Consider the following 19,043-nt stretch of genomic DNA (forward strand, 5'->3'; position numbering starts at 1 on the left):
GTAACCCGAACCCGTAACCTTTAACCCTGATGAGTCCACTCCCGTCTCCCACCGGAACCCTCAGGTCAGAACCGTAACCCGAACCCGTAACCCTTAACCCTGATGAGTCCACTCCCGTCTCCCACCGGAACCCTCAGGTCAGAACCGTAACCCGAACCCGTAACCCTTAACCCTGATGAGTCCACTCCCGTCTCCCACCGGAACCCTCAGGTCAGAACCGTAACCCGAACCCGTAACCCTTAACCCTGATGAGTCCACTCCCGTCTCCCACCGGAACCCTCAGGTCAGAACCGTAACCCGAACCCGTAACCATTAACCCTGATGAGTCCACTCCCGTCTCCCACCGGAACCCTCAGGTCAGAACCGTAACCCGAACCCGTAACCCTTAACCCTGATGAGTCCACTGCCGTCTCCCACCGGAACCCTCAGGTCAGAACCGTAACCCGAACCCGTAACCCTTAACCCTGATGAGTCCACTCCCGTCTCCCACCGGAACCCTCAGGTCAGAACCGTAACCCGAACCCGTAACCCTTAACCCTGATGAGTCCACTCCCGTCTCCCACCGGAACCCTCAGGTCAGAACCGTAACCCGAACCCGTAACCCTTAACCCTGATGAGTCCACTCCCGTCTCCCACCGGAACCCTCAGGTCAGAACCGTAACCCGAACCCGTAACCCTTAACCCTGATGAGTCCACTCCCGTCTCCCACCGGAACCCTCAGGTCAGAACCGTAACCCGAACCCGTAACCTTTAACCCTGATGAGTCCCCTCCCGTCTCCCACCGGAACCCTCAGGTCAGAACCGTAACCCGAACCCGTAACCTTTAACCCTGATGAGTCCACTCCCGTCTCCCACCGGAACCCTCAGGTCAGAACCGTAACCCGAACCCGTAACCCTTAACCCTGATGAGTCCACTCCCGTCTCCTCTCCCACCGGAACCCTCAGGTCAGAACCGTAACTGAACCCTAACAAACATCTCCATCGTTTCGATCAATATTTAAATCTCGATTATTCAACACGATTATTAAAGGGCGATATGATCAAAGTTAAATTTGACTAGAGATCAGTGTATTGATACTAAAGCAAAAATTAAGAGTAGGTTAGCTAATGTGAGTAAAAGCCCTCAAAACAGTTACAGAAGACATTCGGCAATACATAAAAACAAAGAAACTAATTACGAACAAAATCGGCAAAATATACAACAGAACAAAAATACAAATGAACTAAACAGTGTTTTAGGTTTTTCAGGAAGATGTACTAACAGTGGAATTCAGAAACATAATAATAGCCTACACCAGAAACTGAGTAATTAAATGTAAAATACATCTGCGTAGTCTTCTCTGTATACATTTTATATACATATATATATATATATATATATACATATATATATATATATATATATATATATTAGGGGTGGAACGGTACATGTATTCGTATCGAACCGAAACGGTACGGGCGTCACGGTTCGGTGCACGAATTTACACGGAGAATACACGGTATAAAAATAAATAAAACTGTAATGTGGAACTACTGTTAGATACGCGGGTTCTTTATGGACACATAATCTGTACCATCGGCTTAGCTCTGAACACGCGTTCACTTCAAACGTTGGCTTTATCCGCGCGTCCTATTCGCTTTGGACTAGCGTCGAACTAGACGCGAATTTGATGCTCTATTCGCGTTTGGTGTGACCGTGACCGCATAATGGACAGGCTGCGATGTCAAGATTGCAATGCTGGAGTGTGTGTGTGTGTGTGTGTGTGTGTGTGTGTGTGTGTGTGTGTGTGTGTGTGTGTGTGTGTGTGTGTGTGTGTGTGTGTGTGTGTGTGTGTGTGTGTGTGTGTGAGTGTGAGAGAGAGAGAGAGAGAGAGAGAGAGAGAGAGAGAGAGAGAGAGACGAGAGAGAGAGAGAGAGAGAGAGAGAGAGAGAGAGAGAGAGAGAGAGAGAGAGAGAGAGAGAGAGAGAGAGAGAGAGAGGAGAGAGAGAGAGAGAGAGAGAGAGAGAGAGAGAGAGAGAGAGAGAGAGAGAGAGAGAGAGTTTTTCACAACAACTTTATTTGACCCACAGAACTTCATATTATAAATGTTACATTTACATTATAAATAATCACTTGGGTTGGGTTCTCCACACCCAACCACTTATTCCAATACTAAAGCAAAAAACAACATTCCATCCACAACTGTGCAAATAGCTTCATTATATCCCCACCTTTGCAAAAAGCCTTCATAATCATTAACCAACTTATAAAACTTAAAATCAATCAGAACCCGACTTTTCACCAAATTTTTAAAAACCATCTCAACTTTTTGCCCTACTAAACCTTCTAACTTCTTTTTCCTTGAGATATAAATAGCTCTTTTAGCTTGTCCAATCAAGAAGTTTAGCAACTGACATTTACTTCTTTGTGCCGCTCTATAACATGGGCCGAGAATAAAGCTTTGAGTGGAGAAGTTTTCACCAAAACTTAAAAACATTAATTTAAGTATACTAAACAAATTGTTCAACCTTAAACATTCTAAAAAGCAGTGAAAAATCGTTTCCCTTATTTCACAGAAAGGGCATTCATCAGACACATTAGAATTAATCGTATTCACAAAAGCATTTACAGCAACTGTGCCGTGCAATATTTTCCACTGAAGATCACCTGTGGACTTTTCTAACGGTGATTTATACAGAATTCTCCATACAGGTTTTACATCATCTTCCAACCCCAGTTTTTGTCTCCACACTGTATCCTTTCGTTCCTTAAGAATTGTTTTATTTAACACCTTTACACAGCATTTATATAACACTTTACTTTGGACCTCTTGAAAGTTCAGATTCTCCAGACTTTCCAATTCCAAAAAGCATCCATTTAAGCCCTTTAAATCAGGAGTAATTAAAATGACTGGAAATGGATCTAAAATAATAGAAGCCACTCTACCATTATAATAATCTTTCAATAAAATTTTTTCTTCTACTGTCAACCTTTGCATTAATAAATCTAACATTTTTCCAACCTGTCGTACAGACTGAACTCTCAAATGAGAGGCCACAGCTTGAGAATTGCTTAGCTCAGGACCACCAATGTCCATTAAATTATGCAATTTTAATGTTTTGGATGAACACAATATTTGAGATAGTCCTGGTGTGACTTCACAAGCCACATCCAACCTCGCTCCATGAACAAGAGATTCCTCGAGCAGCCAGTACAGAGATGTTGTGTCTTGCCTCTGTTTTCTAAAAAGTTGCCAGACATTAAAAAGTCCTTTGTAGAATTGAATCGACGTGTTAAACTGTAGTTTGCTGAAGTCTGTTAAAAAGAGTCCAGAGTTCAAGTTCAATCCACTCACTTGATTAAAGATAATATCGGCTACTTTCCTCCAGACCAACTCCACTGGTCCCGTCAAGTATCTCTGTATAAACAACAGTCGAAAGGCCGCTCTTCTGCTGGCCAGATGTATGAGTCCTTGTCCGCCCTTCTCCGTGGGCAGAAACAGTACGCTCTGGGCTATCCAGTGAAAGCCATTCCAGAAAAAGTCTACTATAATGGCTTGTAATTTAGCCAAAAGCCCAACGGGAGGATCAATACAAGTCAAACGGTGCCATAACATTGATGCAACCAAATTATTAATAACTATAACTCTCCCCCTGAATGACATCTTTGGCAAAAGCCACTTCCATTTTTCAAATGTTCCTTTTACTTTTTCTAAAATACCTTCCCAATTTTTTTGTAATACAGATTCATTCCCAAGATAGACTCCCAGATATCTTATGCCATCACTTTTCCAGGACAGGCCTCCTGGTAATTTAGGAGGATCTCCATCCCACTCACCACACATCAATGCCTCACTTTTTGACCAATTTACTTTGGCTGAAGAAATAATGCCAAATTCATCAATAATTTCTTTTAATACCATTATGTCATTTTGATCATTAATCATAACAATAATGTCATCAGCATAAGCTGATAGCTTCACTTTTTCACCTGAGTGTGGTATAGACCATCCTTCAATACTATTTCTAATTTTTACCAGCAAAGGTTCAATAGCCAAGGCATAAAGCATTCCTGATAATGCACATCCCTGTCTGATCCCTCTTTTTACTTTAAAAGGTGCACACAAACCTCCATTTATTTTCAGCACACTCTCAATGTCCTGGTATAAAACCCTGATCATAGCAATAAAACCTGAGCTGAACCCAAACTCCTCCAGTGTACGCCAGAGATAGCCGTGCTCAACCCGATCAAACGCCTTTTCCTGATCTATTGAAATCAGACCAGTGTTTAAACTCAATAACCTAGAGACTTCCAAAATATCTCGAATTAAAAATATGTTATCAAAGATGGACCTATTAGGCACACAGTATGTTTGATCATGATGAATGACCCTACCAACTACCTCCCTCAGTCTTATTGCCAAAACCTTAGATAAAATTTTTAAATCAGTGCACAGAAGTGAAACGGGTCGCCAATTCTTTATATCTTTTAAATCTCCCTTCTTTGGCAGCAGAGTTATGACTGCCCTTCTGCAGCTCAACGGTAGCAAGCCATCAGCCAGACTCTCATTGAGGACTGCAAGCAAATCATCCCCCATTACTGACCAAAACATCTTATAAAAGTCGATGGGGAGACCATCCATTCCAGGTGCCCTGCCACATTCCATGCTCTGCAGTGCAATCTGCAATTCTCCTGTGGAAATGGGCTTCTGAAGTTCAACATTAACTTCATCTGGCACTTTCGGCAACCCTGTATGAAACGAATTGACTGGCTCATCCACTTCTGGGCTCTCACTCCTATACAATTCTGAATAAAAAGACACCGCCCTTTTTCTAATTTCCTTAGGCTCTGTTATGTCTATTCCAGTTGTTGAGTATAGCGAGTGAATATAACGACTTTGACCATTCTTTTTTTCTAGACCAAAGAAGAACTTAGTCGGGCCATCCATCTACTCAATACTCTGAAATCGAGAGCGGACCAACGCACCCTGTGCTTTAACGCCTAACAGCTCATCTAAAATCTTCTTTTTGGATTTGAGGAGCTCAGTATGCCCTCGATTTCCTGTGGACGCTGCTGAGTTTTGCAGTTCCACAATTTCAATCTCTAGGTTTCTCATTGACCGGGAAATTTCCCTAGAAACATTGAGTGTGTACTGCCGGCACAGTTGCTGTATTTCCACTTTACCATAATCCCACCACTGTCGTAAACATCTATATTCATGCTTCTTCAACCCAAACTGTTTCCAAAAATATGTAAACGTCTCAATAAAAGCCTTATCTTGTAACAATAAGACATTAAAGTGCCAATAAGCACTCTTGGGTTTTATATTTGCTATATAAATACTACATTCTACTAAACAGTGATCAGAAAAACTTACAGGTAAAATCACACATTTCTTTATAGCATTGAAATGATGTTTAAAACAATAAAATCTATCCAGTCTAGCCAAAGTAATAAAATTCTCTCTTGCTTGTGCCCATGTATATTGTCTTTCATTCTTATGCAAGACTTTCCAAATATCATACAGATCATTTTCAACAATGAGTTTCACAATTTCATGCTGGGATGCAATATGAGGCTCTTTATGGTTCCTATCTACTTTATGATCTTCTGTACAATTAAAGTCTCCTCCCATAAACATATACTCTTCTTGTTCAAAGCTAGAAAGAGCATCATTCACTTTTTTTATAAAATAAACCCTCTCAGGACCACAAACAGGAGCATAAATGTTTACAAAAACTAAAACAAACTTTTCAAATTTTGCTCTGACTTTCAATAGTCGCCCTTCAACAATGTGTTCAACCTCATATGATAAAGGTTTTATGTGTTTTTGAAAAAGAACAGCTACACCACCACTAGATGAACTTTTATGACTTAAAATAACTTCTCCATCCCATTCCATTTTCCAGTCACTCTCATTTTTAGCATCACTATGGGTTTCTTGAACCAACATCACATCATATTTCTTTTGTCTTATTAATTCATAAAGCATTGTTCTCTTCCCACTTTCTCGTGCACCATTTATATTGAGTGTGCCCAGTCTTAGCGTACTCATAAGTGAATGAATATAAACCAAAAAAGGGCAAAACAACCAAAAATACAACACAAGAAGAATAAAAAAATCATTCTGCTTCAAATTCATCACTCAATATATTCAATTTCAGCTTTTGCACAATCTTTTTCAATCTGTAAATTTCTTGATCAGTTAAATTATTTGCACCCTTCTCTTTCATTGACATTCTAGCTGAATTAATAAACAGCTCTCGATCTGGGAAATAATCTTCCACTCTCACTCCTTTCATTCCTTTAGTTGTTTGAAGGAATATTCTAATTTTCTCAAGTGTATAGTCACTTCTAGCAGATCTTTTTTGAGAGACTGAACTCGCAGACCCTGAAGAATCATCTCCACTTTCTGAGGCAGACTGAGGCTCGTCAATATTGCTCGTATCTGATTCCATCTGAATCCCAGAATTTTCAACATCTTTTCCTGAATTTTCATCTCCCGTTTCTTTCCTAACTCTCTTCCCATTGCCTTTTTTCTTCAATTTCCGTTTTATTGCAGGTGTTTTAAAAACACTTTCATCCTCTATCACTTCCATGTCTTCCTCACCTTCTATTGCAACTAAGTTAGAATCAGTTACCTCACACTCTTTCATGATACTGCTTGCTTTTCTAGCATCATTCACAACATCTTCCAACTTTTCCTTGTCAACTTCTCCATTATTACTTCCATCTCCCCTCTCCGTGTTAATCCTTGATCCTTCGGGTTCTGGCTGTCTCTGCTCTTCACTTCTTCCTACATTTGTCTGCTCCTTTTTCCTATTCTCGTTCAGAGGCACTACCGAATCATCCTTCTCAGGACAAGCACGAATTATATGTCCCTCCTGTCCACAACCAAAGCACTTCATACTTTCTGACGTTGCATAAATCACATACTCATAGTTATCCACCTTAAATTTCATGGCCAAACTTAGCTCTTCATTTTCATTTTTTAGAATCATGTGTGTCTGTCTTCTAAATGAAACCACATGTTTCAGCTGAGGTAGCTTGCAACCTAACGAAATCTTCCTGATTTTAGACACAATTTTACCATGTCTCATTAATTCCCTTTCAATCACGTCATCTCTGATAAATGGTGGTACATTCGACAGTGTAATCCTTTTTGCCGGCTGGACCAAAGGCATTACTGGGGTAAACGCACTGTTGACAACAATCCCTTTCACTACAACGTCATTGACTTTCTCTACACTACTCAAAAAAATCACTATAGCACTATTCATTCTGGCTGCAGACAAAATACTAGAGTATCCAACTACTTCAGCGACTGCAATAGTGCAATCCTCAACAGAACAACGCTCCGCGGGGATAACTTTAATGCCATGTTTCCGCGTCAAATTATCCAAACTTTGAGACGCTGCCATATCGGCCAGCGTCTCTTACTCAACAATATTCTTGTCAAATAAAAGATTTACACAAACAAGCCGCAAAAAAGTCAGAAAAAGATAGAAAAACTCACTCATTCAACAGCGTTCTCTTCCACTCACGCGCGTTGCGCGCTAACTCCGCCCACTCACCCACAACATCCGCAGAGAGAGAGAGAGAGAGAGAGAGAGAGAGAGAGAGAGAGAGAGAGAGAGAGAGAGAGAGAGAGAGAGAGAGAGAGAGAGAGAGAGAGAGAGAGAGAGAGAGAGAGAGAGAGAGGCGCGCGATCGAACAGTGGAAACATAAAAAACACACTCTGTCATTTTGTTCATACAGATCATTAAACCTGCAAAGTGTTTACTTATACACTCGCAATAAAACACAACATTGTGCTTTTGTCACACTGTAAACTCTTGTCAAACTGTAACCTACAACTGTCACCCAACCAAAATCACACACACAGTTTTAAAAGCAAAACATATTTATTCAACTCCATTTCAAAACAGTCTGTGGGTCCCATCTTTTGGACATTCGTCATATTGCATTGGTTTTCATTTCTTGTCCTCTGAGCACTAATCTTACACATTTTACATTGATTAAAAAAGAAAATCGAATGTGTTTTTAATGGTAGTATTATTTTATACAGAAATCCATTATTTATAATTCAGATGAGAATAATGTTACATTGTTAATTAATAATGTTAATTAAAATGAAGGAAAACAAATATATTGATCTGAAATATAGCAAAATAATTTTAAATTAATTCAGATACAATTACCAAACATATCACAAGGTCTTTTAGTCTTTTTATCAATTTAATTAATAAACTAATTATATAAAACTATTGTCAGTGCACTACAAATAAACTGGTTCTATGCCTTTATTAATAAAACTTATTTAAAAAATACAATGCCTTCTGCATTTTTGTTTTGCTTTTCCCTCCACTGTACCGAAATCGTACCGAACCGTGACTTCTGTGTACCGTTCCACCCCTAATATATATTAGGGGTGGAGCCGAACCCGAATACGGTATTCGGAAAGGTACAAATAACGTGTTTTTTACGAATAGTTATTTTGAACAAATACTTAAAAAAATATTTGTATTCGGGAACAAGAAAAACTTTATATCAAAAAGCTGCGTTTCCTCACGAGACCGCAGTGCGTGCACGGATGAGTGAGTTAGAGTGAGTGAGTGAGTGACGTTCAGGAAGAGGTGACTGACACACGCTGCTCCACACAGCAACAGAGAGGGCTCGGCTGAGCGAAAAAACACTTAACTGCATCACTATTTTTGTTGAATAGATTTTTGTACCTTAACTGGGTTCCGGAGGCAGTTTATAACTTTCGGGAAGCGGAGTTTGATCGGGAGATTATTCCATTACGCTGCATTATTGACGTCTGCAGTCGGATGCTCTCATGTTCGCTCTGTTTACGTAGCTCTGTTAGCTCGGTAATTTAGACAGAGTAACGTTAAGGTTCGGTTAAAAAATGCTTGTGTAGTTGTGTACTTGTGGGAGTTATATGGCACGCAGATCTCTATTGATAGCGGCTCCCTGAAATTAGTTCAAATCTCCCGGAATCTAACGCGCATGCGAGACAGAACATACTGTGCTCCAAACTGTGTTAGCGCGCGCACGGAAGAGAGCGAGAGACCTTGCGTGTGTGCATTATGAAAGCTAGTCAACCCCCGTCCCCCTGCCAACTCTCAACTCTCATTTGATTGGCTGATTTGGATATAAAGTTTGGCTTAGGGAGGAACGAAAGCACACCGCTGCACAATAATCCCTTCACCTCGAAATCGAAAATCAGTCACGATCAATTTGCACAGCCCTACTTATCATCATTAGGATATTTTTAAAGCACAGACGTACTGAATTATGCCTATGCCATGTTTCCTCAGCGCTGCTAACTCGTGTCCGTCGAGTCCGCGAGGAGCGGGTCTCTCCAGCTATAAGATTAGCCGCAGCCTCACAGCGGAGCTCATCAATGAAAACTCCCAATCCGAGAACGACAAGGAAGCTTCCGGAGGAGACAGTCCGAAAGTAATAACGCATGTTATCTCTCCCTCCAGTGATGATGTCTCGTTCATCAGTGCGCCTCAGATCTGCGGTAACATGTTGTTCTTGTGTTTAACAGGACGACTCCAAGCCGCCGTACTCGTACGCTCAGCTCATCGTTCAGGCCATCACGATGGCAGCAGACAAGCAGCTCACACTGAACGGGATATATACACACATCACGAAGAACTATCCGTATTACAGGACAGCAGACAAGGGCTGGCAGGTGAGTGTCCTTCGTCCGAGCCGGGCCGTGCGCTCAGCGTCCGAGCCGGGCCGTGCGCTCAGCGTCCGAGTCGGGCCGTGCGCTCAGCGTCCGAGCCGGGCCGTGCGCTCAGCGTCCGAGCCGGGCCGTGCGCTCAGCGTCCGAGCCGGGCCGTGCGCTCAGCGTCTGTTGTGTTTGAGGTGAACTTTCCAGACAGAAAATCCACAAGACGTGTACAGCAATGATGGTACAATGTTTAAAATGAAGTCCTAGCTTTCCAAATTTGTCCAAATATTTAAAGGGCTCATATATCATGATCAATCTCATGGTTTTTGATCTTATGATATAAAAGATAGATGGTTCACATCTGTCACATGACCTTCCACATTTACAAGTTAACGAAGATAGAGCTGTTATTCCTTAATGCCCACAGAACTGATAAATGCTGAAAACTCCTGCTCTTCCTGAGTGTTTATAGCTGCATATCCTCCTTTAATCTTTTATCATGATTCCTGCTGGTTTCACAGCACACAGTTTGAGCTGGAGTGAATGTACAGAGAAAAGGGTGGAGAGTGAAAAACAGACAAAGGAATAAACCTGAAGCGCAGGAGCCAAATGAGTGTCAGTGATGTAGTTCATTGGCTTCATCATTACTGTCTCAAATCAGATTCAGATCTTTTAACCTTTGTCTCATGTTTCTCTTCCAGAACTCGATTCGTCACAATCTGTCCTTAAACCGCTATTTCATCAAAGTGCCCCGATCTCAGGAGGAGCCGGGAAAAGGCTCGTTCTGGAGGATAGATCCCTCATCCGAGGGGAAGCTCGTCGAACAGGCGTTTCGTAAGCGCCGGCCTCGTGGCGTTCCCTGCTTCCGGACTCCCCTCGGCCCGCTGTCATCCAGGTGATCCGGGTTTACTGTCAGGCTATCGGGAGAGAGAGTTTATTACTGTAACTCTCGTGTGTATCATGTGTTCGCTGGTGCCTGTGGAACAGCTGACCAGTGTCTCATACTGAACCAGCAAGACATTATCTTAAATCAGAGTTAAAAGCGCATCTATTCTCTTTAATCCCCCTGATGTCTGATGTTCTTTATGTCATGCATGACTTTTTTAATCTTTTGCTTGTGATTTTTATTGTATTTGTAACTTATTTAAATCATTGTTGAGAACATTGGTCAACGTCTCTGTTTTTAACTGCTTTATAAATAAACTAAGATTAGTTTTCCTCTCTCTCTCTCAGGAGCGCTCCGGCATCTCCGAACCACACTGGGGCGCTGTCGGCCCACTCCAGCGGCGTTCAGACTCCAGACAGCTTATCCAGGGAAGGCTCGCCTGTTCCCATGGACCCCGATCCCACTCCGGCTCCGGCCATCCAGCCCAAACTAGCAGTCATTCAGGAGGCCTGTTTCACACAGAACACTGCAGGTAACGGCAGGGATAGAGCTGCACCGCTGCTGACACTAGAGCCGGAGAGGAAGTGTGTGTGTGTGTGTGTGTGTGTGTGTGTTTCAGGCGTACAGCTCGGACTCTAGTGATAAAGACTTCAGACTTGACTCGGACTCCAGTGATAAAGACTCTGGACTTGACTCAGACTCCAGACACGACTCAGACTCCAGTGATAAAGACTCAAAACTTGACTCGGACTCCATTGATAAAGACTCCTGACTTGACTCGGACTCCAGTGATAAAGACTCCGGACTTGACTCGGACTCCAGACTTGACTCGGACTCCATTGACAAAGACTCCTGACTTGACTCGGACTCCAGTGATAAAGACTCCGGACTTGACTCGGACTCCAGTGATAAAGACTCCGGACTTGACTCGGACTCCAGTGATAAAGACTCCGGACTTGACTCGGACTCCAGTGATAAAGACTCCGGACTTGACTCGGACTCCAGTGATAAAGACTCCGGACTTGACTCGGACTCCAGTGATAAAGACTCCGGACTTGACTCGGACTCCAGTGATGAAGACTCCGGACTTGACTCGGACTCCAGTGATAAAGACTCCGGACTTAACTCGGACTCCAGTGATAAAGACTCCGGACTTGACTCGGACTCCAGTGATAAAGACTCCGGACTTGACTCGGACTCCAGTGATAAAGACTCCGGACTTGACTCGGACTCCAGTGATAAAGACTCCGGACTTGACTCGGACTCCAGTGATAAAGACTCCGGACTTGACTCGGACTCCAGTGATAAAGACTCCGGACTTGACTCGGACTCCAGTGATAAAGACTCCGGACTTGACTCGGACTCCAGTGATGAAGACTCCGGACTTGACTCGGACTCCAGTGATGAAGACTCCGGACTTGACTCGGACTCCAGTGATAAAGACTCCGGACTTGACTCGGACTCCAGTGATAAAGACTCCGGACTTGACTCGGACTCCAGTGATAAAGACTCCGGACTTGACTCGGACTCCAGTGATAAAGACTCCGGACTTGACTCGGACTCCAGTGATAAAGACTCCGGACTTGACTCGGACTCCAGTGATAAAGACTCCGGACTTGACTCGGACTCCAGTGATAAAGACTCCGGACTTGACTCGGACTCCAGTGATAAAGACTCCTTACTTGACTCGGACTCCAGTGATAATGACTCCGGACTTGACTCGGACTCCAGTGATAATGACTCCGGACTTGACTCCAGCTTAAAGACTTGTGAACAACTGTGGTCTGACCTGGTTTACTCCCACAGGTTCTCCTCTGAACATATAGCCAGTCCTCATCACAGTGTGTGTGTGTGTCCCACAGGTTCTCCTCTGAACACGCAGCCGGTCCTCATCACAGTGCAGCGGCAGCTCCCTCAGACCCTGAAGCCCCTGACCTACACCGTAGCTACTCCTGTGTCCTCCGCATCCCAGCAGCCCCTGCAGACGGTGCATGTGGTGCACCAGATCCCGGCGGTGTCCATGGCGACCGTCACCGGCCTGTCTGTGGCCGAGCCGGTGTTCAGCCAGACCAGTGTTGTGTCCGCGCGTGAGAACGGAGAGCACCAGGAGGTCAAAGGTGAGCGTGTGGAAGCTCTGTGATAATAGGGCTGAATATCAGAAGCTTTGTGGAATACTTGATTCTGTTTGGCCGAGGTCTGATTTCCGGGTGTGTGTTTGTCCGGCTTCCTTCAATCTGGAGACTCACTATCTCCCGTTCCACTCGCTCTCTCCTGTTCCATCTTTGTCACTGTCATGTCTTTGACACTGTAATGGATTATAAGAATAAACCACTAAGAATTTTAAAACTGTTTCAAGTCATATCAATATTTTTTTGTCCAAATAACTATTTATTTGGTTTCATTTGTGTAATTAATGGTATGACTATTACTACGTCTTGTTTGAAGCTGTTTGCTGAACCATTTTTCTTTGTCGAAGCTTCAAGTTCAACTCTCATCAATATTTTGTCCAGTTATTATGTGGAAAGTATCTGAGTAATATATATATATAATATCATAACTGATATCAGAAAGCCTCTGTAATGCTGTGTGTCTCAGTGAAAGTGGAGCCAGTTCCCTCCATCACGGCGTCTCTGGGCGGGACGGCCCGTGTTCTGCAGACGGTCACTATCGTGGGTCAGCACCAGCTGCCGGTCAAGGCCATCACTCAGAACGGGACGCATGTGGTCTCAGCGGTCCAGGGCTCCGGTAGCACCGGTGAGCATCTCACATCACTAACCCTTCAGGAAGGGTTACAGCATGGGTTATTACAGTATTTACAGCTTGGGTTATTACAGTATTTACAGCATGGGTTATTACAGTATTTACAGTTTGGGTTATTACAGTATTTACAGCATGGGTTATTACAGTATTTACAGTTTGGGTTATTACAGTTTACACCATGGGTTATTACAGTATTTACAGCATGGGTTATTACAGTATTTACACCATGGAATTTTTAGAGTTTACAGCATGGGTATTACAGTATTTACAGTTTGGGTTATTACCGTATTTACAGCATGGGTTATTACAGTTTACAGCATGGGTTATTACAGTTTGGGTTATTACAGTATTTACAGCATGGGTTATTACAGTTTACAGCATGGGTTATTACAGTATTTACAGCTTGGGTTATTACAGTATTTACAGCATGGGTATTACAGTATTTACACCATGGGTTATTACAGGATTTACACCATGGGTTTTTACAGTATTTACACCATGGGTTATTACAGTATTTACACCATGGGTTATTACAGTATTTACAGCATAGGTTATTACAGTATTTACAGCTTGGGTTATTACAGTATTTACAGCATGGGTTATTACAGTTTTTACAGCATGGGTTATTACAGTATTTACAGCATGGGTTATTACAGTATTTACAGCTTGGGTTATTACAGTATTTACAGCATGGGTTATTACAGTTTTTACAGCATGGGTTATTACAGTATTTACAGCTTGGGTTATTACAGTATTTACAGCATGGGTTATTACAGTTTTTACAGCATGGGTTATTACAGTATTTACAGCATGGGTTATTACAGTATTTACAGCTTGGGTTATTACAGTATTTACAGCATGGGTTATTACAGTTTTTACAGCATAGGTTATTACAGTATTTACAGCATAGGTTATTACAGTATTTACAGCTTGGGTTATTACAGTATTTACAGCATGGGTTATTACAGTATTTACAGTTTGGGTTATTACAGTATTTACAGCATGGGTTATTACAGTATTTACAGTTTGGGTTATTACAGTTTACACCATGGGTTATTACAGTATTTACAGCATGGGTTATTACAGTATTTACACCATGGAATTTTTAGAGTTTACAGCATGGGTATTACAGTATTTACAGTTTGGGTTATTACCGTATTTACAGCATGGGTTATTACAGTTTACAGCATGGGTTATTACAGTTTGGGTTATTACAGTATTTACAGCATGGGTTATTACAGTTTACAGCATGGGTTATTACAGTATTTACAGCTTGGGTTATTACAGTATTTACAGCATGGGTATTACAGTATTTACACCATGGGTTATTACAGGATTTACACCATGGGTTTTTACAGTATTTACACCATGGGTTATTACAGTATTTACAGCATGGGTTATTACAGTATTTACAGCATAGGTTATTACAGTATTTACAGCATGGGTTATTACAGTATTTACAGCATGGGTTATTACAGTTTTTACAGCATGGGTTATTACAGTATTTACAGCATGGGTTATTACAGTATTTACAGCTTGGGTTATTACAGTATTTACAGCATGGGTTATTACAGTTTTTACAGCATGGGTTATTACAGTATTTACAGCTTGGGTTATTACAGTATTTACAGCATGGGTTATTACAGTTTTTACAGCATGGGTTATTACAGTATTTACAGCATGGGTTATTACAGTATTTACAGCTTGGGTTATTACAGTATTTACAGCATGGGTTATTACAGTTTTTACAGCATAGGTTATTACAGTATTTACAGCATAGGTTATTACAGTATTTACAGCTTGGGTTATTACAGTATTTACAGCATGGGTTATTACAGTTTTTACAGCATGGGTTATTACAGTTTTTACAGCATGGGTTATTACAGTATTTACAGCTTGGGTTATTACAGTATTTACAGCATGGGTTATTACAGTTTTTACAGCATGGGTTATTACAGTATTTACAGCATGGGTTATTACAGTATTTACAGCATAGGTTATTACAGTATTTACAGCTTGGGTTATTACAGTATTTACAGCATGGGTTATTACAGTTTTTACAGCATGGGTTATTACAGTTTTTACAGCATGGGTTATTACAGTATTTACAGCATGGGTTATTACAGTATTTACACCATGGGTTATTACAGTATTTATTAGGGCTGTCCGTTCAATAATTATTGTGCCGCAGTCAGGCTCTGTTTACAGCTGATGTAAGATGTTTCCGTCGATCGGATCACCGTGGAAAAGGTAAACACATTCTCGTTACTCCTGCGGTTTTAATCCGGCTCTTCTGTCCAGTTTTACCCACTTTTTTGTCAGATCTTTTGATCTAATGGACAAAATAAACTCACGTAATTTACATATAAACTCGACGAGACGACAGAGTCACACGGAGATCAGGAACGCTGAGAGTGTGTGTGAGAGATCAGGAACGCTGAGAGTGTGTGTGAGATCAGGAACGCTGAGAGTGTGTGTGAGAGATCAGGAACGCTGAGAGTGTGTGTGAGATCAGGAACGCTGAGAGTGTGTGTGAGAGATCAGGAACGCTGAGAGTGTGTGTGAGATCAGGAACGCTGAGAGTGTGTGTGAGAGATCAGAGATCAGGAACGCTGAGAGTGTGTGTGAGAGATCAGGAACGCTGAGAGTGTGTGTGAGAGATCAGGAACGCTGAGAGTGTGTGTGAGAGATCAGGAACGCTGAGAGTGTGTGAGAGATCAGGAATGCTGAGAGTGTGTGTGAGAGATCAGGAACGCTGAGAGTGTGTGTGAGAGATCAGGAACGCTGAGAGTGTGTGTGAGATCAGGAACGCTGAGAGTGTGTGTGTGAGATCAGGAACGCTGAGAGTGTGTGAGAGATCAGGAACGCTGAGAGTGTGTGTGAGAGATCAGGAACGCTGAGAGTGTGTGTGAGAGATCAGGAACGCTGAGAGTGTGTGTGAGAGATCAGGAACGCTGAGAGTGTGTGTGAGATCAGGAATGCTGAGAGTGTGTGTGTGAGATCAGGAACGCTGAGAGTGTGTGTGAGATCAGGAATGCTGAGAGTGTGTGTGAGAGATCAGGAACGCTGAGAGTGTGTGTGAGAGATCAGGAACGCTGAGAGTGTGTGTGAGATCAGGAACGCTGAGAGTGTGTGTGTGAGATCAGGAACGCTGAGAGTGTGTGAGAGATCAGGAACGCTGAGAGTGTGTGTGAGAGATCAGGAACGCTGAGAGTGTGTGTGAGAGATCAGGAACGCTGAGAGTGTGTGTGAGATCAGGAACGCTGAGAGTGTGTGTGAGATCAGGAACGCTGAGAGTGTGTGTGTGAGATCAGGAACGCTGAGAGTGTGTGTGTGAGATCAGGAACGCTGAGAGTGTGTGTGTGAGATCAGGAACGCTGAGAGTGTGTGTGAGAGATCAGGAACGCTGAGAGTGTGTGTGAGAGATCAGGAACGCTGAGAGTGTGTGTGTGTGAGATCAGGAACGCTGAGAGTGTGTGTGTGAGATCAGGAACGCTGAGAGTGTGTGTGAGATCAGGAACGCTGAGAGTGTGTGTGAGAGATCAGGAACGCTGAGAGTGTGTGTGAGATCAGGAACGCTGAGAGTGTGTGTGAGAGATCAGGAACGCTGAGAGTGTGTGTGAGATCAGGAACGCTGAGAGTGTGTGTGTGAGATCAGGAACGCTGAGAGTGTGTGTGAGATCAGGAACGCTGAGAGTGTGTGTGAGAGATCAGGAACGCTGAGAGTGTGTGTGAGAGATCAGGAACGCTGAGAGTGTGTGTGAGAGATCAGGAACGCTGAGAGTGTGTGTGAGAGATCAGGAACGCTGAGAGTGTGTGTGAGAGATCAGGAACGCTGAGAGTGTGTGTGTGTGAGATCAGGAACGCTGAGAGTGTGTGTGTGAGATCAGGAACGCTGAGAGTGTGTGTGAGATCAGGAACGCTGAGAGTGTGTGTGAGAGATCAGGAACGCTGAGAGTGTGTGTGAGATCAGGAACGCTGAGAGTGTGTGTGAGAGATCAGGAACGCTGAGAGTGTGTGTGAGATCAGGAACGCTGAGAGTGTGTGTGAGATCAGGAACGCTGAGAGTGTGTGTGAGATCAGGAACGCTGAGAGTGTGTGTGAGAGATCAGGAACGTTGAGAGTGTGTGTGAGAGATCAGGAACGCTGAGAGTGTGTGTGAGAGATCAGGAACGCTGAGAGTGTGTGTGAGATCAGGAACGCTGAGAGTGTGTGTGAGAGATCAGGAACGCTGAGAGTGTGTGTGAGAGATCAGGAACGCTGAGAGTGTGTGTGAGATCAGGAACGCTGAGAGTGTGTGTGTGAGATCAGGAACGCTGAGAGTGTGTGTGTGAGATCAGGAACGCTGAGAGTGTGTGTGAGATCAGGAACGCTGAGAGTGTGTGTGAGAGATCAGGAACGCTGAGAGTGTGTGTGAGAGATCAGGAACGCTGAGAGTGTGTGTGAGAGATCAGGAACGCTGAGAGTGTGTGTGAGAGATCAGGAACGCTGAGAGTGTGTGTGAGATCAGGAACGCTGAGAGTGTGTGTGAGAGATCAGGGAACATTGTGTTTGGGACGTTTTTTATGTTCAAACCAAACTTGTGTCTTCAGCCGAGTTTAATCCCGTCTGACTAGCAGTTTTTCCCATAATGTTTCCGATCTGGATTGTGTTTCCCGCACACCGCCGTAACTCGTGCTTCACTACTATAGTTCGATGCATCGTTGAAGAAATCCACTAGCTAGTCACGACTGTTTCCCGAAACCGTATTGTCGCAAATTGGTCGTTCAAGCACGTTGGTTAATGATGTCACGCATATGGTGGAGTAATAACTACTGTTAATGAATCTAAAAAAAACTAGGCTTTAAATCAAACTTGACAAACTAAAAGACGTAAATGACGTTTGTATGTATTCTAACAAAAGACACAGATTGTTCTGAATATCAGCTTGCTTATTTTGCTCAAGATCAGGACTTATTGAGTCCACACGTCAAAAGTTCACAGGCCGAGATCTGTTGCTCACACACACTCCTCTGCGATGCTGTCGCTCACACACACTCCTCTGCGATGCTGTCGCTCACACACACTCCTCTGCGATGCCGTCGCTCACACACACTCCTCTGCGATGCTGTCGCTCACACACACTCCTCTGCGATGCTGTCGCTCACACACACTCCTCTGCGATGCTGTCGCTCACACACACTCCTCTGCGATGCTGTCGCTCACACACACTCCTCTGCGATGCTGTCGCTCACACACACTCCTCTGCGATGCTGTCGCTCACACACACTCCTCTGCGATGCTGTCGCTCACACACACTCCTCTGCGATGCTGTCGCTCACACACACTCCTCTGTGATGCTGTCGCTCACACACACTCCTCTGCGATGCTGTCGCTCACACACACTCCTCTGTGATGCTGTCGCTCACACACACACTCCTCTGCGATGCCGTCGCTCAAACACACACACCTCTGCGATGCGGTCTCAAACACACACACCTCTGCGATGCCGTCGCTCACACACACTCCTCTGTGATGCCGTCGCTCACACACTCCTCTGTGATGCCGTCGCTCACACACACTCCTCTGCGATGTCGTCGCTCACACACACACTCCTCTGCGATGTCGTCGCTCACACACACACTCCTCTGCGATGCCGTCGCTCTCACACACTCCTCTGCGATGCCGTCGCTCACACACACTCCTCTGCGATGCCGTCGCTCACACACACTCCTCTGCGATGCCGT

At 43.5% G+C, this 19,043-nt stretch overlaps 1 protein-coding gene across 3 annotated transcripts in view; it reads left to right on the plus strand.

The window, feature by feature from the left end:
* Positions 1–19,043, plus strand: part of foxk2a (forkhead box K2a) — a 40,582-nt gene that overhangs the window by 3,810 nt on the left and 17,729 nt on the right. For all 3 annotated transcript variants that reach the window (XR_008808209.1, XR_008808208.1, XM_056263246.1), the window contains exons 3-8: positions 9,304–9,445; positions 9,540–9,686; positions 10,373–10,566; positions 10,905–11,089; positions 12,420–12,674; positions 13,153–13,311. Coding sequence is in view for 1 of the 3 variants with exons in the window: in XM_056263246.1 (XP_056119221.1) it covers positions 9,304–9,445; positions 9,540–9,686; positions 10,373–10,566; positions 10,905–11,089; positions 12,420–12,674; positions 13,153–13,311 (1,082 nt within the window). In the remaining 2 variants the exon portion in view is untranslated. The remainder of the gene's footprint in view (positions 1–9,303; positions 9,446–9,539; positions 9,687–10,372; positions 10,567–10,904; positions 11,090–12,419; positions 12,675–13,152; positions 13,312–19,043) is intronic.

This window comes from Rhinichthys klamathensis, unplaced genomic scaffold (assembly GCF_029890125.1).
Source record: "Rhinichthys klamathensis goyatoka isolate OS25496 unplaced genomic scaffold, OSU_Roscu_1.1 h1tg000204l_1, whole genome shotgun sequence".
Taxonomy (NCBI): Eukaryota; Metazoa; Chordata; class Actinopteri; order Cypriniformes; family Leuciscidae; genus Rhinichthys; species Rhinichthys klamathensis.